The 22258-nt window shown below is 35.9% G+C and overlaps 1 protein-coding gene and 1 non-coding gene across 2 annotated transcripts; both read left to right on the top strand.

Moving 5' to 3' along the window:
- The first annotated feature begins 10729 nt into the window (after nucleotides 1-10729).
- On the top strand, nucleotides 10730-10836 carry LOC148700630 (U6 spliceosomal RNA). Its single transcript, XR_015971615.1, has one exon. It is a non-coding gene; the product is annotated as a U6 spliceosomal RNA (small nuclear RNA).
- A 1823-nt stretch (nucleotides 10837-12659) lies between these two features.
- Nucleotides 12660-14038, top strand: LOC108511813 (transcription repressor OFP13). The gene has a single exon (XM_017846266.3). The coding sequence runs from the start codon at nucleotides 12846-12848 to the stop codon at nucleotides 13500-13502; it is 657 nt and encodes a 218-aa protein (XP_017701755.2). The 5' UTR covers nucleotides 12660-12845; the 3' UTR covers nucleotides 13503-14038.
- Nucleotides 14039-22258: the final 8220 nt, after the last annotated feature.

The raw sequence follows: 22258 nt of genomic DNA, 5'->3' as shown, positions 1-22258 counted from the left end.
TACACATATTTCAAACTCACTTTGCATGAGCTTAGTAAAATCTCCATATAAATCTTCATTAGTAGAACCAAAGATGATGCCATCAATGTATGCTTTGAGCAAGCAAGATATCACAAATTCTTCCTTTTTAATGTATAGATTTATCATTATTACTTTTTATCAAAAGGTTACTCAAGCTTTTATATATCATGCTTTTGATGCTTGTTCCAAATCACATATTGCTTTATCATATTTGTAATGAGTGTTTTCAAATAAGGTGGTTATTTTACATAGATCTTTTTTAATAAAATAACCACATAGGAGTGCATTCTACACATTCATTTGACAGAATATAAAGCTCATAAAGCAAGCAAATGATAATGGTGATCTTTACTTCTAATAATGCAAGAATTTCATCGAGATCTATTTCATCTTTTCTTGATTTAGTCTTTTAGTAGTTATCAATTTTTCTTCATTAAGTGCATTTCCAAAAAAAAACTCAATTTGGTTCTAATTATTAACAAATTTTCAGATTGTTATATGTAAAAGATTAACCATATATATGACAAGCAATGATGATAGCTTTTAAAAAAAATCATTTAAGTAGATGACTATCATACAACATTGCCTTTTTCATTTCATCAAGGATTCTATTAATCCTATTTCACTTATGGTGTTCTTGGTGCAGAAACAATTGTATTCAATATTATTTTCTGTGCACAGCAAAATTGGTTTTCAAAACTATGCCATGATACTTCTTTATTTTTATAGTTTGCAAACCTTTTTCATCTGAACCCTTTTTGTGAGTTTGTGCCAATGTAGAAAATATTTCAATTTGAGTGCCAAGAACAAAACTAATGTAAGTTTCTGAAAATTTAGTAATGAAAAAAACATCTTTAGATTTAGAAATTGATTTTTGTTTGTTTCCTTAGTTAACATGCATAGTAAACTTTGACCTTTCAGAAGATACTCTAAGCCAATGGCAAGGTCTTTTGAGATTAAATACATACTAGCATGAGTTGATTTTATATGCCAAAGATGGTTTCTTTAATCTTGGTATTCATAGTGCATATATTCAAAGGTATACCAAGTACACATTTTCATATCTATGATCGATAAACAATAATGCCATGGATAAAAACTCTCAATCAAGCATATAGAGAATTCATAGATTTATTCTTAATAAATTGATTAATCATTTAGCAACTTATCCAATAGTGAGTAAAGTATACTATAAAATGAAGTGATTTGATTATATTCCCAAAAGTATTTTCTATATCACAAAATTGATCAATACTTGCAATTCATATTTTAATCAAATACTAAAGCAAAAATAATGATGAGATGCAAGGGTTACTGATTTCATTATTATTATTTTTTTAATTACTTTTCATAAGTATATTTCAAGTTTCATTTTTTTGACGTGTCTAGAACACCCATTTGTATGAAAGTTCTATTTGTTCCATAGGTATCTTGGCACACCTATATCTACATCCTCATATTTTCATTTTGGGTACCCAAGCTTGCTTGGGTCCTTGAGAGTTAGGACATATGGTTCCTTTTGGAACCCAAATTTGTTTAATTGTAATAACTTTACCACTTGATTTAATTATGTTAGAACGATAGGTAAAGTTGTTATGCCCATTCTTTTCATGTTTGAAATAAGTTATCTTATTTAATGGTTTGCTTGGTGAATTGATAACCTTTTTCTCTAGAGATTTATTGTTAAGTAAAGGAGTCAAGCCAAGTTTTGATTTATCATAAGCAACATATTGGCTTTCAAACATCATTTTTAATCTTTCTGAACTTACAGTGAATTTGTTAATAAAAGATTTTAATTGGTTAATTTTTTTACTTAAGTTTTGATTTTCTTTAATTAAACTCTGATTTTTTTGAATCAATTGTTCTAAATTTAACCTTAAGCTTTCATTTTCAGAATTTAGTTTATCTTGTATCTCATCACTAGAATTTCTTTCTTTTAAAATTTTCAGATTTAGTTTCTTAAGATTTTTATTCTTTATAGCTAATTTTCTACATTCACCATACAAATCATGAAAAGCATTTAATAATTCATCATAAGGGAATTCTTCTTGAGAATCATTTGATGTAAAAGTAGATTCAGATTTTATCTTATCTTCTTGTGCCATAAAGTACAAGTTAGTTACCTTTTGTAGTTTTTTGGAGCTGAACTGCCTCGGAGTCGACTCGGATCGTTTTGGAGTCGACTCGGCTGACTTGGGAGTCGACTCTAGAGCGCTTGGAGTCGACTCGGCTCTCAGAGTCCCCGAAGTTGGTTCTTTGCCTTTTAGTCTTGCTTTCTTCTGAGAGTCGACTCGGACGTAACTAGGAGTCGACTCGCCAAACTTCGGAGTCGACTCGTAACCTTCTGGAGTCGACTCGGTTGCAGGGTCTGAAATACATCGTTCTGTCTTTCTTCTGTTACCCTTAGGAGTCGACTCGAAAACGTCGGGAGTCGACTCGGCAACCATCGAAGTCGACTCGAACCTTTCTGGAGTCGACTCGCTGACAGGGTCTGAAAATCTGAGTCTCTGCCTTTCAGACTGTTTTCCTCTAGGAGTCGACTCGGACAAACTGGGAGTCGACTCAGCTGATAAGGGAGATTCTGCAGTTTCACTGTTAGTATGTAATTGAAGCACATGTGAGCTAATCTGAGATTTATCATAAATATTTTTTAAAGTATTCCAGATTTCTTTAGCAGATAAGCATGCAGAAATCTTATTAAATATAGTTTCATGGATAGCACAATATAGTATGTTCATAACATTATCATTCAATTGTGCTAAGTCTTTTTCATTAACAGTTTGAGAGAGTGTGTGAAGGTCATTTATTATGATATTCCATAAATAATAGTTTTGTGATTGAATAAAAATGCGCATGCGTGCTTTCCAATATGTGTAGTCTATGCCATTAAATAGTGGAGGTCTATCAATTAATTGTCCCTCTTCTAGAAAACTATCTATTTGAGTTGTCATGATCTTTGGCTCTGGATCGTGAGATCAACAATTAATTTTAGAGCACCTGCTCTGATACTACTTGTTGCCCAAGGTGACAACCCAACAGGGGGGGTGAATTGGGTTTTCTAAAAATTATGTTCCCTAATTTTTTACTTTAAATTGAATGTAGCGGAATGATAAGATGTTACTTACTTAAGCTCTAGGTAATTATAAGTAATGCAGTGACAAACTAAGCTAGAGCAATTATACTATGGCTTTAGGACGCAATTGATCCTAAATTAACTTATAGTTGTATGATCAATTTAATCTATGTAAATTGTAAGAATAGAGTGAAAGCTAAGCAAGTTCTAAACAATCTTTTATACGCAATTAAAAAATAAAGCTAGAGATATTACACAGTCAAGTATGTATGTAAGGCATGAAACGCAAGAAATAAGGCATCACAAACACAAAGATATATAGTGGTTCGGTGCACCCCAGCACCTACATCCACTCCCCAAGACCTCTTGGGAATTTCACTATAATCCCTCAGATTACAGTCGATTGTTTTACAAGCTCACAACCCAACTTGTTGTTTTGCGAGATCACAACGAACTCGGTCGGTTTTCACAGGCTCACCGACTAGAACCAACCGATTATTTTCACGGGCTCACAATCCAACCCAGTTGGTTTTTCCAAAGGTTCACCAACCACAACCTTACAACGATTGTTTTCCGGGTTCACAATCAACCCAGTTGGTTTTTCCAAAGGCTCACCAACCACAACCTTACAACGTTGGTTTTTTTCCCTTTGGCTCACCAACAAACCTTAACCCCTTGATTCAATCCCTTGATTGAATCAAGTTACAAGATATTAGAGCAAGAATTTAAATCAAATACAAGCTTCTCAAATAAGCAAATATAGCAAATATAAACAAGTAAAGTAAAGGGAAGAAGCCCTCAAACAAATTTGTAGATGAAGGAACTCGGCTTCTTCTTTACTTAACCCTCTTCTGATTTTGCACGAAGTAGAGGATCACCGAGGCAGCACACGGATGGAGAGGAAGCTTTGGGATTCACTTGGATGCTCTTCTTCTCTCTATTTTACTTTGAATGGCCCTTTTGTGCTTATGGAAGATTTTCCTTGTAATCTCTTTGAAATCTCTTCCCTAAATGTTCTCTCCCACTTCCATACTCTCTTCCCTAGCTCTCCTCTTGATTTTATAGCTTTAGAGGGAGTGGAAACAAAAATCTAGCCGTTAGAGACAAAAATAGAGCCGTTGGAATCAAGAAAAAACTAGCCGTTATGCCTCCCAGCGTGCTCGAGTCGACTCGGCTGAAGTAGGAGTCGACTCGGCTGAAACAGGAGTCGACCTGTGAATAGTAGTCTGCCGGCACTGTAGCTGGGAGTCGACTCCGCACTGTAGCGCTGAAGTTGGAGTCGACTCGAGAACACTGTAGCGCTGAAAATCAGCTCTCTGTCTTTTTGTTTGTTCTCAGTCGGAGTCGACTCGCAGAATCTCGGAGTCGACTCGAGCATTGTTCCTTGAAACTCTAGAGTGCCAGAGTCGACTCGGAACTTCCAAGAGTCGACTCGAGGACTATTCTTTTAAATCTTTCTTTGAATTTGCTCCTCCAACTTGAATCCTTTGAACTTGAAACTTGGGCCAATGAAGTGTAGCTTTCTTCCAACTTTTCTTCAGAGCTTTTGAAGCCTTCTTGTATTTTTCCAACTTGATATGTTCCTTGCAAAATAAATTATCTTTCTTCTTGCAACACAAGCATTAGTAATTATACTTCAAGGTTTTGTGATCATCAAAATTAATCTTTAAATCAATTTTTGGGTCATCAGATGGGTAGGCAGCGGAGGCCCAAGAAACCACCCGACCTCGTACATCTGTAACAGTTACAAGGGTATTGTTGAAACTCGCTTGAACATGAATAACTCCTTTTGGTATTCTACGTCGCCGCGGCCATCTGGTTCAGCACAGTGGTCTCAACAAGAGGATAAGAGGCGGGTGTAGTTCAGTCTGGACTTGAGAGGGTCTGATTGGGATTGTTTAAGCAACTCACGTAATCGTTGACCTCTTGCTAATTGATTCTGAGTAGCTTTATCGAGATCAGAAGCAAATTGTGCAAAGGCTGATCTTCTATCTCAAGTGAAAGGTCTTTCGATAGGCTTTGCTCTTCAGAGGGGAAATCGACTGAATCAATCTTCTTGATGGTGTAGCCGAAGTCTGATTGATTGACGAATGGAAGCTAACCCTACCAAGATCTGGCCATATAATGAAAGTTTTCACGCTCTTCCGAAAAGTGGAGATTTTGGTCTTGACTTTTAGGAAGTTTAGGTTAGGTTTTCTTCCTTTCCAAAGTTCATAAGGAGATTCATTAGAACCTTTAAATGGAACCCTATTAAGTAGAAAACATGCAGTAAGCACTGCTTCCCCCCACCAAACCTCAGGTAAACCCGAGTTGGCTAGCAAAGATCTTACCATATCTTGCAAAGTCCTATTTTTTCTTTCAACCACTCCATTAGACTGAGGTGAATAGGGAGGTGTTACTTCATGTAGAATTCCATTAACTCTACAGAATTCATTCAAGTCATTGGAGGTGTATTCTCCTCCTCTATCTGACCTGAGAATTTTTATTCTATTGTCAAGATGATTTTCTACTAAAGATTTATAAGTCTTAAACATCTCAAAAGCTTCATCTTTAGATTTTATTAAATAAACTTGACAATACTTAGAGTAATCATCTATGAAGGTAATAAAATACCTTCTACCCCCTTTAGTCAAAGTTCCATTTAGATCGCATACATCTGAATGTATTAATTCTAATAAAGTTGAATTTCTATTTACCATTTTAAATGGTTTTCTAGGTTGTTTAGATTGAACACAAATTTGGCACTTTTTTTTTCCATTTAATGAAACATTAGGCAATAAACCAGAACTAATCATTCTTTTAATAGTATTATTATTCACATGTCCTAATCTAGCATGCCAAAGAAATGAAGAACATACTGAAAGAATAACTTTATTATTGCTATAAGAAGGAATATCCAAAGGTACATCATTCATTTTATTAATAACATATAAGCCATCACACTCATAGCCTTTGCCTACAAATGTTCCATTCTTTATTATAATCACTTTCTTTGATTGAAATAATAAAGAATAGCCACTCCTTATCAGAAGAGATCCACTGATCAGATTCCTTCTTTCTTCGGGCACATGGTACACATTAAATAGAGAAAGCACATTCCCAGATGTAAGCCTTAGAAGTACTTTTCCAGTTCCAAGTACTCGTGCCGAGGTAGAATTCCCCATAGTCACTGTTAGGCCGCTTTGGACCTGATAAACAGTAAAAAGGGTACGATCAGTACACATATGAACATTCGCACCTGTATCCACTAACCAATCGGTAGAATGAATTGCCAAATTTAACTCTAGACTTAAAGTTACATACCGATCATCAGTACTAGTAGGGCCAGTACTGGAAAACACCATGTTGGTTTGTGGATTGGCAGGTTGAGGAGGTGCATGTTCATAGTTCTGATACTTCTTCTTCTTCATCCGGCATACTCGTGCCATATGACCGGATTTTCCACAATTGTAGCAAATCGGCCTCCGATCATTCTTATTGATCTGGTGTTTTGGCTTCATGGATTTTTCTTTGTTCTTAGGTCCACCCTTTTCAAATTTGGAGTTTTTGAACCTATAGGTTTTATTCTGGCCTTCTACAAAGTTCACCTTAGTTAGAAACTCAGGGTTCATGATTTGCTCATTGTCTTTCTCAAGATGTTGCTCTTGAATCCTAATGGCAGATAGTAGGGTTTTCATGCTCATTTCCTTGGTCTTATGTTTTAGGGACAATCCAAAATCTTTCCAAAAAGGTGGAAACTTGTCAATGGTACAAGCAACTTGAAGGCTCTCAGTTATACCCATTTTTCTTAAGCCTAATTCATGATAAATCACTGTTAACTCATGAGCTTGGTCAACTATGGGCTTGGTGTCTACCATCTTATAAGACAGGAATTGACTAGCAGTATACTTATCCATTCCGGCATCTTGGATACCATATTTTTTATTAAGATCATCCCAAATCTCCTTAGAGGTTTTCAGAGTGCAATAGACATCAAAAAGGGGATCAGAAAGATAGGACAAAATTCTACCCCTACACAGGTAGTCTTTCTTCTTAAATTCCTCTAAATTACAAGTCCTAGCCGGTTCATTCTCATCCTCTTTTGGAGGAGAGTCAAAAATTATGAAAAATAATCCAAGCGTGGTTAAGAAGATTTCTATTTTCTCTCTCCAACGCTTAAAATTAGTTCCATTAAACTTTTCAGGAGGAACCGGGTCACTTGCATTGGCCATTGGGGTAACTCTAATTACTAGCCTATTATACGTAGGAATCTACTTCAAGATTGAATTGATGGCAATAAATTCGAAGCAGAAATAAAAATAAACTATTCTACTTCAATAAATAATAGGCAGTAATAGGCTAAAATAAAAAATTAAAAGTAAAAGTAGGAAAAATGGAATCCGAGATGCTGAGGCGTGGTATGTGGGTCACTTTCCTTGAAGTAGATTTCGCCGCCTTACAGTGCACTAGGCTTGGATGGCGTTCTACTCCTGAGATACAACAGCCTCTCATTCCTTCTGCCTCAATGATTTGCACGGATCAAAGAAGGCTTCGAACCCAGAATCAATATGCATTAAGCCCGTTAAACAATTTTGAAAGAAATATTTTAACTGGTAGGAAGAGAGAGTAGAGAAAGAAAAGGAATTTTGAATTAATCTGTAGAGGTCGTCTATTTATAGACTTTTAACAGGCGTATGGCTGTGGGCGCGTCTTTTGCGTGAGGTGCGAAACATTCGCGTGGATGGGCGCGTCCCTGAAGAGAGCGTCCCTCCGTGCCTTTTGCACGGTCGTAAAAGCAGACGGGCGCGTCCCGTGCCTTTTGCACGGTCGTAAAAGCAGACGGGCGCGTCTCCCTTTTGCACGGTCGTAAAAGCATCCTTGCTTTTACGTTCGTGTAGCAGCATACGGGCGCGTCTCCCTTTTGCACGGTAGTAAAAGCATCCTTGCTTTTACGTTCGTGCAGCAGCATCGTCTTCCTTTTGAAGCTTTGCACGGTCGTAAAAGCATATGGGAAGAAGGTTTGCACGGTCGTAAAAGCATGTGGGAAGAAGGGGGGTGACACAAAAAAAAACCAGTGGAAAGAAGGACTCGAACTCATAACCTTGTGAGTACAAAACCCAACAAACAAACAAACCATACCATCAAGAGATTGTGATAAAATAAAACATTTAATCATGAATAAATCTAATAGTTCTTACTAGTTCCATGCCATTGCATCTGCCATCTCAATGCAGTCGATTTGGGGGTGAGGTTAGAAATATTAGTCCTTTTTTATTGTTTGCTAGTTTATGACATGTAAAGGGGCTTTGCAAACAAAATACTTGGGACCCATTAACAATTGAAATGATTTGAGTTGAATAGTTTAAAGTTTGGACAGAGATAAAAACGGTTACAGATATTTATGGGATGAGACAGTTAAGTAACTGAATATGATTTACCTAATATTACATTAATATCACACTACCTTATTTTACTTCATAAGTTTTACTTAAAAACAGATGGTGATTGCTTCATTTGATGGTGATTTCAGGAGCCTAATCTTCACTGACGCTGGATATTTGAAGACTTAAATCGAGCATCAGCTCATGCATAATTAATCATGTTTTCAGGGAGGTTAATCAAGCAGTTGATTGGATGGTTACTTATGTGATGGATCATAGTGGATTTGAGATTTGGGATACCTCTTTTGCATTACCAAGTTGTCTTCAATACATTTTGATGGCAGATGCAACTGGGTATATTTATTCGAGGGCTCTGTGAAGACGAAAAATAAACCAAAAAAATGATGGTGGACTTGCTTTTGTCGATATAGTATAGATATACAAATTTATAACAAGTGTATCGAAATATGAACTCCAATTTGATTTTGGATCAAAATATCATTTGCAAATTTTGATTCAAATTCTACTCAGCTATATGCTATGATCTATTCCGACAGAATCTCTCCACCACCAACCAGCTCACCTCCCTGCATTGGTAAACTTTATACTAGTGTGACACATTTCATATGGACTGTGAAGTGGTATGTATTGTATGGTAGCTGCTGTCGTAGGTGCCTGCAAAACAAAACTGGCACCTATGCTTTTCCCTCCATTCCATTCTCAAAAATAAAAATTATAAGGAGTATTCCGTCTCTTTTAAATCATGATTTTAATTCCACCATGAGACTTAGTATTTAAAACTCTCCTCCTGAAAGCTCAAACCATAGTTTGAAAAACCATCAGAGTTGGATCAGTTTCCCTCTAACCAAAATCTTCACTCTCAGCTCCTCTATTGGCAATCGCCAAATATTTTCTCTCAAAACAAATCCTTCCATATGTTCTGTCGCTATCCTTGGACTCATGCATGAGCATGGCACATGGTCAGGAGTTGATTAAGATCAGTGGAGGATGCAATAGGAGTTAGATTATCGTTCATTTTGTGAAGATGATTCTCCTATAAATAACCACCATTTTGTTCTATAAAAAAAAAAAAAACTCTTACACATTACATCCACATCATTGATCATGATCCAAGCATTGCCAAGTGATTAACAAATAAAGTACACTTCATGCCTCCTAACCATATGGCTTGGAGAACAAATCTCGTATTGCCTCTTATTACTCTCTTTTCACTCTAGAAGTATATTAGCCTATAAATAACATTATGTTTACTACCACACTGAACATGAACACCAACATATCAATCTCTCTTTTTCGAGGACTATCAACATATCAATGTCCACTTCAAGTCAATGCCTCCTCACCAAACGGCTCAAAGAAATATAGCATATTCTGTCTTTCTCTCACTCCATCTTGCCCCCTTCATTTGATCCTCTTGTTGTTAATTTTAAATGAGTAAATCTTTTTTGGGATTATACAAATGAAGATATTTTAAGTATAGGTTCAGTACGCTTTCCAATTTGGTTGTACAGAGGACCAGAATACTTCCAAGGTTTTATCTATCAGAGGTGGTCATCAGAGCAACTTCTGATGGCAGCCGTGATAGATGCCTTCAAACTATCATTAGCTGACAGGGTCCACAGAATACAGGGAGACACAATGCGGAGACATGGCTTGAATTATTGCCTCCGTACCCTTGTTTGCATTCTAAACCAATGTAGAGAGTAATATTTTCTTTCATTTGATTGACCTTACCCGAATGAGGAATTAAAAGACACACAAATTGGACAAATAATAGACAAGGAAATGCAACACGTTAGGTGTGGTCTTGTCTAATCTACTTGCCATTCGTTAGTATCGAAATTGAAGCTTCATAGACAGGAGCAGCAGGACCCTATTGAGAGGCAAATGTGTCCTACCAAGTGGATATTGTGTTGATACTGGATTTGTTGGTTAGCTACTCTACTGTATATAGAAGACAAAGTCACCAACTGTGCACTCTAGGACGCTTGGACGTCTCTATGGCAGAGGCAAAGACGGCCTTGGACGGATGGAGGCCTTTGACAAACAGAGAGCTTTAGTTTATGTGTTTGAGGAAGTCATCCTCTACTAGAATATGCGTAAAACTGTGCCTGAAATTTCCTTGATATGTGACATGATAAAAAAATATATCCATTTTCAATTCAAGCAGAATTTTCCCTAATCAAATGGCTCCTAAAACTTGTTGAAAGATAAAACAACAAAAGGTTAGAGCAGGAACAAAAAGGGATTTCAGTTTTCCTTTTTCTTGAGATATCTGAGAAAATTACATTGATACAAAGAACAAGAACATGGTCCCTGTGCAAGAATGGCACAAAATTATTAGAAATATATGATGAAGTAATCTTGCTTCTAATGTTTGGAAGAAGCTGCTTGGAGATAGCGAGGAAGTAAATAAGGAGTATCATAAAGTGGCGTAATAACTCCAATCTCCATTCTATAAACAAAAAACGGGTGGTATGCCTTCTCAGCCATGTTACCAACACCAACCAATGATCAAAAAGGGATGAACATGGATACGCAAGATTTTTCACTGTAGAAGGATTGCAATAAGTCATGATTCCGCAATGGTACCACCTTTCAGGTCAAGTTGATGAGTGACTGCTTTTGGGAAATTGTATACTGAGTTCACGTGGTGTCCCCTGGCCTGCCCTTGATGTATTGGATAACCCTATTGTCATTTAGCACTGCATCTATTGGTAGATAAATCCACAAGATTGTTCCTTCTTTTTGGTGGGAGAGAAGATAACAAAGTGAAGCATGTGACACTCTTCTTGAAAGTCTGGTGCTTTGAATACAATTACAAACGATGATAGAACTTTGTTAGATAAATGGCAACAAAAAATGTGGAAGAGGAGAACTATGAGAAATGAGAAGGGGAAGAAATCAAAAGCAAGTTTTAGACGTGAAGCAGTAAATCCTATCTCATGTCCCATCTCCTTTCCGTAAGTGCATGGGGAATGGTGTGAGTCATAACTTCGAAACATCAAATTTTCACCCCCTGCCAACTACCAAGTCCAAAAGTTGGTTCTTTCTTTTCTTACGCTTCCTGGCATTCAGGAAATCCGCAAGTTAGAGAATCAAACTTCAAATAAAATATCTTTATGTTGCATTGTTAATTTGTTATTCACCAGTTCTAGAAAGTGAAACTTGTGCATTTGTAATGAAACTCCCTGTACTAATTAAGATGTCTAAATAATTTCCGAAGAATTGGATCATTGATCAGTCATCATCTAGCTAACAAGATAGTAATTAATGTAACTTCTTATTACAGGTCAACTGAGTAAATTATCACAAAATAAGAGAAGCATGCTTTTTATTTTTCTCTCAATCAGGACTAATTTTCGATAAACATGTCCTCTCACTTACATTGGTCATTATGCTTAAAAGTTCTTAGGCATAGTAAGAAATTTAATTTTCTCAAGAACGCCTCTGTAAGATTTGAATCTAGGACATCCTGCAAACAAAAAGGTTGCTTGTATTACCAAAAAGAAAAGTTTACTTTCATTATTTTCGCGTATGATAAAATTTAAAATTGCCTTTATCTAGATGATAATATTTTTCCTTAAAAAATAATTTTTTCCAACTATATACCAATTTTTTCTCTAAACAAATTATACACAAATGCCAATATAGTATTGCATTTATATTAGGTGCATTTTATCATATTGTTTCTGCAGAAATGATACGATTGTTTAAAAATGTAAATATCTAACCACCAAAATTCAGAATACGATTCTTCATTTATAAACTCCCTATATATTTTATAATGTTTAGGGGTATGGGAATGTAAAGCAATCTGAAATGTTTACTTGCTCATATGTATCTTCCTTTCGATCCTTACGTTAGTAAATTTCTTGCTCCCGCATTTTTTTAAAGACAATATGGAAAATTATCCTTTACTTCTGAAGCAACCGCAACCCTCGCGGTCTAATCTTAAAAAACTGAAACAAGTCCGGCCCCTCACTGACCAGACAAGGACAAAACCTAACACGCATTACTGAATAGAAAAAATGAAATCAAAACCCCTGAACAAGACAAATGGCTTGAGTTGCACCCTTAGCATGTTCTTAGCAAACAAAGATAAAGAGAGCTGATCCCCAGACCGTTTCAAATCCCTTCCCACTAGCAAAAATTATTCAACGGTGTATTGATGCTCTACACCCTGTATTTTATTCCCCCCATAAGTGACTCCACAAGGGTCCGCCCTTCCTTCCCACCTCTTGCTTTAAAGACAACCTCAGCTAACCTGATCTTTCACCCTCCTTTAAAGCCTCTCCAAGAGCTACATAGAGGCTTGACAATTCACCCAGACCTCAGACTTCCCCTTCTCCACTCCTACAAAAAGCCAAATGGGTAGGAAACTTGGCCTAACCTCTCTCTTCTTTAAGACTAGAGACACAAGGCCTTCTCCTTCTTCCATGTCATCCTCTCCTAGTTCTTCATGGGCTTGGCCTTCTTGCAAGCAACCAAGGACTCTCTCCTTCAGGGCTGTGGGCGATGGTGATGGCGATGCAGTGCACAAGACCGTCAGGTCAGCACACTTCGACTCGTCCGAGTCATGCTTCACCACTTCGTCAGCCATGGAATCTGAGAGCTTCTCAACCGTGTCCGAGGCCTCAGGGGGTGAAACAGTCGAGGCTGTCATACGTGGGCTAAGGTCAGACCGGCTTTTCTTCGAGCCTGGCAGCACGAGCTCGATACTGGAGGAGGCCTCCGTGGCTGAAGGTGTCCCATTCGAAGGGAGCGTCGCCATGGCGATGGACTCGAAGGACCCGTACTGGGATTTTAAGGTGTCAATGGAGGAGATGGTGCTGGCGCATGGGGTGAAGGACTTGGGGTGGCTTGAGGAGATGCTGGGGTGGTACTTGAGGGTGAACGGGAAGTGGACTCATGAGTTCATAGTTGGGGCATTTTTAGATGTGCTTCTAGGCCTTGCTTCTCCTTCTCCTTGTTCTTCTTTCACTTTTCAAGTCGAAGAAAAAGAGGAAGGAAATGGGTTATGTTAACTCAGTTTATTCGATCCATGATAGCATCTGTGTGTACATTTGTAGGTCTATTTGAGAGTAAGCAACAGGATGCTATACGCACCATCTCCCTCTCTTTCATGTTCTTGGGATGAAACAAGTTACGTTCATATGGTCATCTCATTGTATATTAAAATATTACTAGATTTATACAAGTGAATTTTATTTGTTAGATACGCCATCTCTGTCTTTCTCTATCGCTCACGCCCACGTACAAGTGGGCATTGAGGTCATGCTTGTGCTATGGAATGACCAATTAGAGAATTTGATGGAACCTTTGATGGAAGGAGGTCGTCTCAAAAGTAAATACGGAAGAAAAAGCAACCAAGGTCAGCAGGTGAAAGGTGCCCTTTCACCTCGTTAACGGCAAACTTGTCAGGATGAAGATGCCAGATTTGTTTGCTTCTAGCTGGTGCATGATTAGCCAGACAAGTTCTGGCTTCATGCTACATGCAAGCCATGTAGTTTTGTTGCAGAATAAGACAAGTTGCTATTAAGTAATTCAATTACTTTCCAAATTAAGATAAACGTGATTTTTTTTTGTTGTTGTTGTAAAGCCGGATATGAAGGTGTTTTCAATTCTTAATCTCTAACGGGTAGTCTATTTATGGATTTTTTTTTTTTTTTGTTCCTTTCCTTTGTCTTGTTTCTTATTTTTATTTGTTTATTACCTTAAAATCGTCACTTCTTTCTCAGGAAAGAATAACAAAAATAAAATAAAATGGCATAAAACTTGATTTACAATCTTTATCATTAATCTGCATACTAATTACCTAATTTGATAGATGACTTACAATAAAGGCTTTCCAGATAAAGAATTGTAATAAAGGTGGCTGTTAGCGTATTACCCTTTTTATGGCCGTACAAAAAAGCTTCCACCTTACATGAATGCTGTCCTATGTCAATAGCCTCATATGCTGAGGATTAGAGTTGTATCTTTGATGCAAAAGAAGGATTTATCTCCCTTCCAGCTAGATCATCTATTAGTCACTTTTATAAATGGATGATCAAGTTTAGAATGCTTTAAAATCTGTGCAGCGGGTGACCATTTATGGATTCTCATGACGGAAGGTGAATCCTTCTTTTGTGGAAAAGATAAAATCCTGATGGAATATAAGTTGTGAATAGCGTCATGTTGAAGTGGACTCAAAACTGCACCTTAATAAGCTTTTCGGATCATAGGAGACGGCCAATTTTGTTGGGCTACGTATATTGTCTAAGTTCTTTTTTTTTTTTTAGAATTAACTAGCTGTAATCCTTATATTAGATAAACAAGAAAGATTTCTAGAACTCAATTGACATTTTTATTGTTGGAAAGGCAAACTAAAATTCCTATAATTTTGTCATTGGACGACAAAAAATTGTTAACTTAAACGTTTTAGTGTGAATGAATCAACAGGAAAGAAATGATAAATGTACTCGAAAAAACAACTATTGTCAAAGTTTAACCTATAAATAGATGATGGTTAATTTGTTTGTAAATTTTTGTTGGTTATAATAGTTTGTACGCAAAGACCATGTTTGGTTCTTGGATAACAAACCATGCAGTGGATAACTTAACATAGGTATCAAAACTGTTGTTTGGCTGCTTCTCTCCTTTTTAGCTAACTTGTCAAAAATAATGTTGAGTTGGAAAAGATATGGGCTCGTTAAGTAAACTTGAGTTTACAAGCTCTAGAGAGCCAAAAGAGGGCCTTCTTTTTGGAGCGGAGTTCCTGAAGCTAATTGAGTAGAGGAAAAAGGTCCTCTAGGCCACCATACATATTCATGTTTGGGTCATATGAATAGTTAGCTGAGGGTCATACTAACTTAATTATTGTAAGATACTAGTTTGAATTCAAATTGACTTACTCTCTCGCTCTATATACATATAATCCTAAAAGAAGAAAACAATTGAGTGTTCTAAAGATGGATGTATTGGAGGCTAGGATTTGAGAAGAAATTTTGTATTCTGTAATCTTCAATTTTCTATACTAAAATTTTTGCTTCATCTCTGCTCGTGGACATAGGTCAATAGACTGAATCACATAAATATTGTGCGTTCTTGTTGTTTTTCCTTTTTTCTTCTTATTTGTTATTCTTCCTGTCTATTACAACAAGTAGTGCATTTTTATTAGGATTTCACGATGATGATACAAAATTCAAAATTGAAAAGTTCAATAGCATGAATGATTTCAACATTTGATAGGTTAAGATGCGAGCTGTGTTGGTACAACAAGGGTTGTGGATGGTATTAAACGGCAAGAAGAAGTTGCTAGAGAGCATGTTCAACGGAGAAAAGGACAAACTATTGGGGAAAGCACATTGGATTATATAATTATGTTTGGCAGACGTGGTAATTAGAGGAGCCATTGAAAAAAAGATAGTGGTTGAACTATAGAGAGTAGATATATAACTAAGTTACTCCCAAAGAAATTATACTTGAAGCATCGCGTCTACCCCCTGTATATGAAAGAAGTTATCATAAAAGATCATATAGATGAATTCAATATGGCTATCCTAGATTTAAGGAACTTCAACGTTTCAATTGATGATGAAGATCAGACCCTTTTTTTGCTTTGCTTACTACCACCCTCCTATGAGAACTTCATTGATACCATGCTATATAGAAGAGAATCTCTTTAATTAGTTATGTAAAAGATGCTTTGCAATCTAAAGAGTTGAAGGAAAAGATGTCTAAAAGTCATGCAGAGAATCTAGGAAAAAACTTGATCACTAGAGGTAAGGCTAGAGAATAGGATTTTGGCAATAAGGGTAAGTCCATATCAAAGTCGAAATACAGAAACTTTAATTATTTTCACTCTGACAAGGAAGGGAACATTATAATACTTTGTCCAGAGAAAAAAACAAAAGAGTAAAAAGAGAGAGTATATATCTGAAGCTAGTACTAGTGTGGCACGAAAAATTCTGACAATGTCGGTAGTAAGATTTTGTCAGTCATTCTCAATAGCTTTGCAAGAGAGTGGATTCTTGATTCTGGTTGTTCCTTTCACATGACTCCTAATAGATATTAATTTTCCACCTATGAAACTAGGAAAGAAAAAGTTCTATTGGGAGATAATAAATCCGATATGGTTATTGGTGTTGTAACGATTCGAATTGAGAGAACGATGGTACAGTAAGGACCTTAGAAGCTTGACATAATTTGGAATTGAAAATAAACCTGATTTTCTTAGATACTCTAGATTGTTAAGGGTATAAGTATATTGTAGAGGATAATTTACTGAAAGTCTCTAAGAAAGATCCAGTAGTGGTGAAAGGAAAGTCAGTTAATGACTTGTATCGCTTACTGCGTAAAACAATAACATATAGGGGTTTCTTCATTGTCGGGGTTGTTAGATGCTACTTAGTTATGACATATACAATTAGAGCATATGAGTGAGAGAACAATGATGATTCTATTCAAGAAAAACCTACTTGATTGTGCGAAGATAGAAAAATTGGACTTTTATGAGCATTGTGTTTTTGATAAGCAATGAAGAGCAAAGTTTGGTACCAATACTCATGGTATCAAGGGAATGTTGGATTATATCCATTCATACCTCTGAGGTCTCCCTCTCCAGTTGCATCGTTGAGTGGACACTATTTTTTTCTAATATTTATTGATGATTATTCTAGAAAGATCTAGATTTATTTTTTAAAATACAAGGATGAAGTGTTTGTCAAATTCAAACAGTAAAAAGCCTTGGTTGATAAGTAGATCGAAAAGAAGATTAAAATACTAAGTATCGATAAATCTAAGACTGTTAGGGTGAAGTTGATGGATTTCGCAAGAATGAAGATATAGTGAGATACCACACTATACTGAAAACACTTTAGCAGGATAAAGTTGCAAAACATATGAATAAGATGGTAAACTTGAATCGAGGGTATGAAAATGCATATATCTAAGTTATACAGATAGGGTGAAGGGATATAGACCGTGCTATATAGATGATTCCAAATTATCCACAATTACTATTAGTCGATATATTACTTTTATTGAGTTTGCAATGTTAAACCAAAAGAAGAAATCCATTGACAATGTAGATATAGACCATGGTACAGCAAATAGGTGGAGTTTGATGTTAAACTCTAGAGATAGTGTCACAAAACTTAGCCTAATGAGACAGAGATGCAGGATGATGCATCCCCACAACAACAGCAAAACAATACTGTTACTAGTAGGGAGAGAAGGCAGATTAGACCATCTTTACATTTTATAGATATGGTTACTTATGCTCTTGCAGTAGTTAGGAGTATTGAGGGTGAGAAACCTTCCCCATATCAGGATGCAGTTAACAACAAGGAGTCTACAGAATGAGTAGCAACCATTATTGAAGAGATTTAGTCACTTCACGAAAATTATACTTCGAATTTTCCTAAAGTCATAAAAGAGTAGCAGGCTATAAATCGGTTTCCAAGAAAAAGGAAGGCATTCCTACAGCTGAGATAGCATGGTTCAAGATATAGTTAGTTGCAAAGGGGTACACTCAGAAGGAGGAAGTACTTTCATGAAGTGTTCTCTTTTGTTGTAAAACATAACTCGATATATGTACTACTTGCTATGGTTTGCGCATTTAATTTAAAGCTTGAGTAGCCTGATGTCAAAATTGTCTTCTTATATGGTGAGTTGGAAGAATCTATATGTCATAGTCAGAGAGATTTCTTGCTCTTGGAAAAGAGAATCAGGTTTACTAGGTAAAAAAAAATCTTTATATGGCTTGAAGCAGTCACCTAGGTAGTGGTACAGGAGATTTGGTACTTTTATGGTTGATAATTGTTAAACCAGAAATCACTATGATAGCTATGTTTATTATAGAAAACTAGCTCCCAGATGGTTCAGATAGGTATTTGCTATTGTAAGTTGATGATATGTTGATTGTAGTTAGGACAAATATGAAATCAACATGTTCAAAGTTTAACTAAGTGGTGAATTTAAAATGAAAGACTTGGGTGTGGCAAGAAGGATTTTCATGATGGGGATCCATGAGGATTGCCAAGCAGATTGATTGTCCTTGTCCCAAAAAAAAAGATTCAAAGAGAAGGTGCTTGAATACTTTGATATGGATAGATCCAAACCAGCTAGTATTCTTTTGTCCTCACATTTAAATTATCTGCTTCATTATCACCGCAAACTATGGAAAAGGTGGAGCACATTTCATGTATACCATATGTTAGTATAATTGATAGCTTAAGACATATTGTTAGTATAGTCAGCAAATACATATGTAAAACAAAAACATTAAGCTTCAGATTATTCATATTTCTCTTTGAGCTACAGATACTTGTATAAGGGCCCGTGTGGTCTTAGCTAATATTAATCTAACACTTGTATTAGAGTCCCAATCAACTTATTTTATTATATATATTTCTTCCATGTAATCCAAAAAGAAGAGAATAATTAAGTGTTCTGGAGAACTAATGTATTGAAGTTTAGGATTTAAGAGGAAACCATATACTTTGTAATCTTTATTTTTTTATAGTGAAACTTTTGCATCATCTTTGTCCGTAGACTAAACCACATAAATATTATGTGTTCTTATTCTTTCTTTTTTTTCTTCTTGTTTCGTCATTCTCTCTCATTGTTGCAATCAAGCTAAATGGTTGAATACTATTTTTTTTTGGTTATATCAACCGGAACAGACAACAAAAAGAGAGGTAAAAAATGATAGAAGGAGGGCAAAATAGAGAGAACATTGAGGGGAGGGAGCCTTAACTGGGTGGTTAAAGTTTTCCCCACCCTCCCCCTGATCCCCTAAAATATTTTTAACTAGGCTAAGTAGGTAAATAGATGTAAATTATGATCTTTAACTATATAGAAAGTGATGGTGTTCGGCTGGATAATTGATCTCCAAAAGTTAACTAGGTTATCCAAGAACCAAATAGGTCCCTTTAGAGAGTATACTAGCACCACATAGGCCCTTAATTCTTTCAACTAAGTTTACATTTCTATTTTTCAAGAATGTTAAAGTTATAATTGTTAGAAAATCAATCTATTTCTTTGTCAAATTCTTGGGGAGCAAAGAGGGTGCTAATTAGCCAAATTGCTAAAATGTTTTGTTATCTTATTATTTGATTAATTAAGAACTATTGTTTAATGAGTAAAAAAAAGAACAATTTCTTATTTCTTATGAGATGATGCATTGAATAATATGTTCGTCCATTCCATATTTACTGTTATCTTTGGCTCTAAATTCTTCTTTGCAGCCACTAAGAAACCTCGGTGCAATCCTATCCTCACATTATTATTTACTTGAGATTCCACCCATTTTATTTAAAAAAATCAACAAGCAAATTAAAATTGGTCTGTAACTATATTAAGGCTAAATCTGTCACCTCCTAATTGCAAATCTATCACTATGGTTCAATTTTTTATGTTTCAAGACAAAATTTATCATACAAAATGATTTTTAGAAAATAATTAAGTTATAAAATGACCATCTAGGTTTTATTTATTTAACTTGTAGAAAATAAGCTAAACAACTAAGTTTAAATACAATGAGTATCCTTGTCCAAAAAGTAATGGCAAGTGAACTCTAATGTCTAGCTTGGCTGCTGGTTAACTAGAATGTAGGCCTAGTTATCCTAATTATTCACTCAAACACTTAAAAAATGAGGATAACAATTTTGAGGTGGAGGAACCAAGTCATGCCGATTTTTGGTACAACTCATTTGCTTTTAAAAATGACTTTGTGGAGTATGTGATGATGAAAATGACTAGGAGGGACTATATAGGCAATGTACGATTGAATGGAGAAAGTCTTGGAGGATTGATGAGGACTTATAACTTGGTTTAGTCTAGATAGATAGAAAGAGAGAGGAGTAGGAGAAAAAGGTGAGAGAGTAGTACATTCTAAACCTAGCATGAGTGATATATGGTTTCATTCTTATTGACACTTTGAATGGTAAGACTTGACACGAGCTGAGCTACTCTAGCAGCTTCAAGTGGCTAAAAAACCCATGAGATGAGTTAATAACTTAGAAGCATTTTATACAGGCTTTGCATCCTGAAAGAAAATTTAGTTTGAAGGGTGGAAAGAACAAAAAGGAGTTATCCTGGGGTTTAGGCAGCAACAGTATCAGGTCCAGCAACCACTAAAGTAGAACTAGCCCAAATAGAAAAAGAAAAGAGGATCAAATGGTTGAAAGTTATTCCTATTGTGACAAGGCAGACCACTAAAAAAAAGGAATTGTCACTTATATCTTGCTCCCAAAGCCCAAGGAAAAGGGGATCAAATGGTTGAAACTTATTCCTATTGTGACAAGGCAGACTAGTAAAAAAAAGGAATTGTCACTTATGTCTTGCTCCCAAAGCCCAAGGCAAAGAAGAAGATATTTTTCATTTCATTCTTTTAATTTGAGATGGGACCTCATTATCTTGTTCTATGCACTATTATGATCGGTCCATATTTTCTCATTTTCAAGGAGTGCTCCAAACCAAAGTTCATTTTAATCGGAAGATGGAATCTATTAGCTAGAGTAGTGGTTAGCTTAGGTTTCCAAAGGGCTTTATGGGCTGGACGAGACCTCGATTTATGGTTTCCAAAGGGCTCACCCATGGTGGCCAACCACAAGTGGATTCGTAAGTGGCTGGTGCTTAACTAGGCTTCCTAGGATTGGTGCCACATGAGCTAGATTTTTCTCTAGGACCGACCCCTCCTATTATAAATAGGAGATTGGGGTGTGGGGTTTGGAGATTCATGGGGCTTCCTAGGATTGGTGCCACATTTTGAGAAGTCAAGAAATAATGAGGTGAGGATTAATTGAAATAATGTGCTCTTTGATTTGTTGATGAGGTGAGGATTGTCGAAGTGTACCGACTGAACAAAATAATATTATTTTATTGTTAAATATTTTCAATATTTTTATAATAGTAATTATATTTCCAATAATAAATATTACTAAAACAAAAATAATAGTCAACAATATAATTAATTATAATTTATTTATAATAATGTAATAATTTGATTTAATTGTTTATTATTGTTATTATATTGTATGTTGTAACACATTATGATAATATAATATCATAGTGCCATCATTTACTATTATTATAAGACAATAATAGCTAAAAAAGAAAATAATATTATTAATATTAATAATTATGACTAATTATTAAAATAAATAACATGATAATTTAAATATTATTATATTTCTCTTACAATAATTTATTACAGTAATGCCATAATAATTATTATTAATATAATAATATAGTATAATCAATGGATCCTCTACCGTGGATGTCAAAATGCTGCAGCTATGGATGCCCACTATGAATAGATGAATAGCCATCAAATAAAGCAAACTATAAGCATGTTATGTCATATATAGTATGTGTCAATTGGCTGTCGTCTATTTTTTTTTTATGAGTTATTATCTAAGAATGTATAGCACTTTGCGACACGAGCTGCGCGGCGGAGGATCCTAATGGTATACCTTCTTGTGGGCAAGTTGAATGGGAGCCAAGTAACATAAAATAATTTTAGTTCGAAATGCATGAAGTCATTTTTGCCCTCATATGATTTCGTTGGGTCCACTACGTCAGCCAAAGCTGTACATGGTCTGAAAGTTTCAGCACTCTCATCAAAATGGCTGGAAAAGGAAAGTTCATGGGAAGTCTAATCAACTCTTAACCCAGAAGCGCCAGAACCAGTTTTGGATGGGGTCCACCCGCTTCTTGCGCCTGCCAGTGGAGTTACGTTTTGGTCATGTAAGGTCTCGCCGCGTCAGCAGCCGCAGGCCTCAGCTTTGACCAT

Source organism: Phoenix dactylifera, chromosome 11 (genome assembly GCF_051530095.1).
Source record: "Phoenix dactylifera cultivar Ajwa chromosome 11, Ajwa_hap1_PhDact_Kaust_v1.1, whole genome shotgun sequence".
Taxonomy (NCBI): domain Eukaryota; kingdom Viridiplantae; phylum Streptophyta; class Magnoliopsida; order Arecales; family Arecaceae; genus Phoenix; species Phoenix dactylifera.
This window is presented reverse-complemented; position numbering and strand designations above follow the sequence as displayed.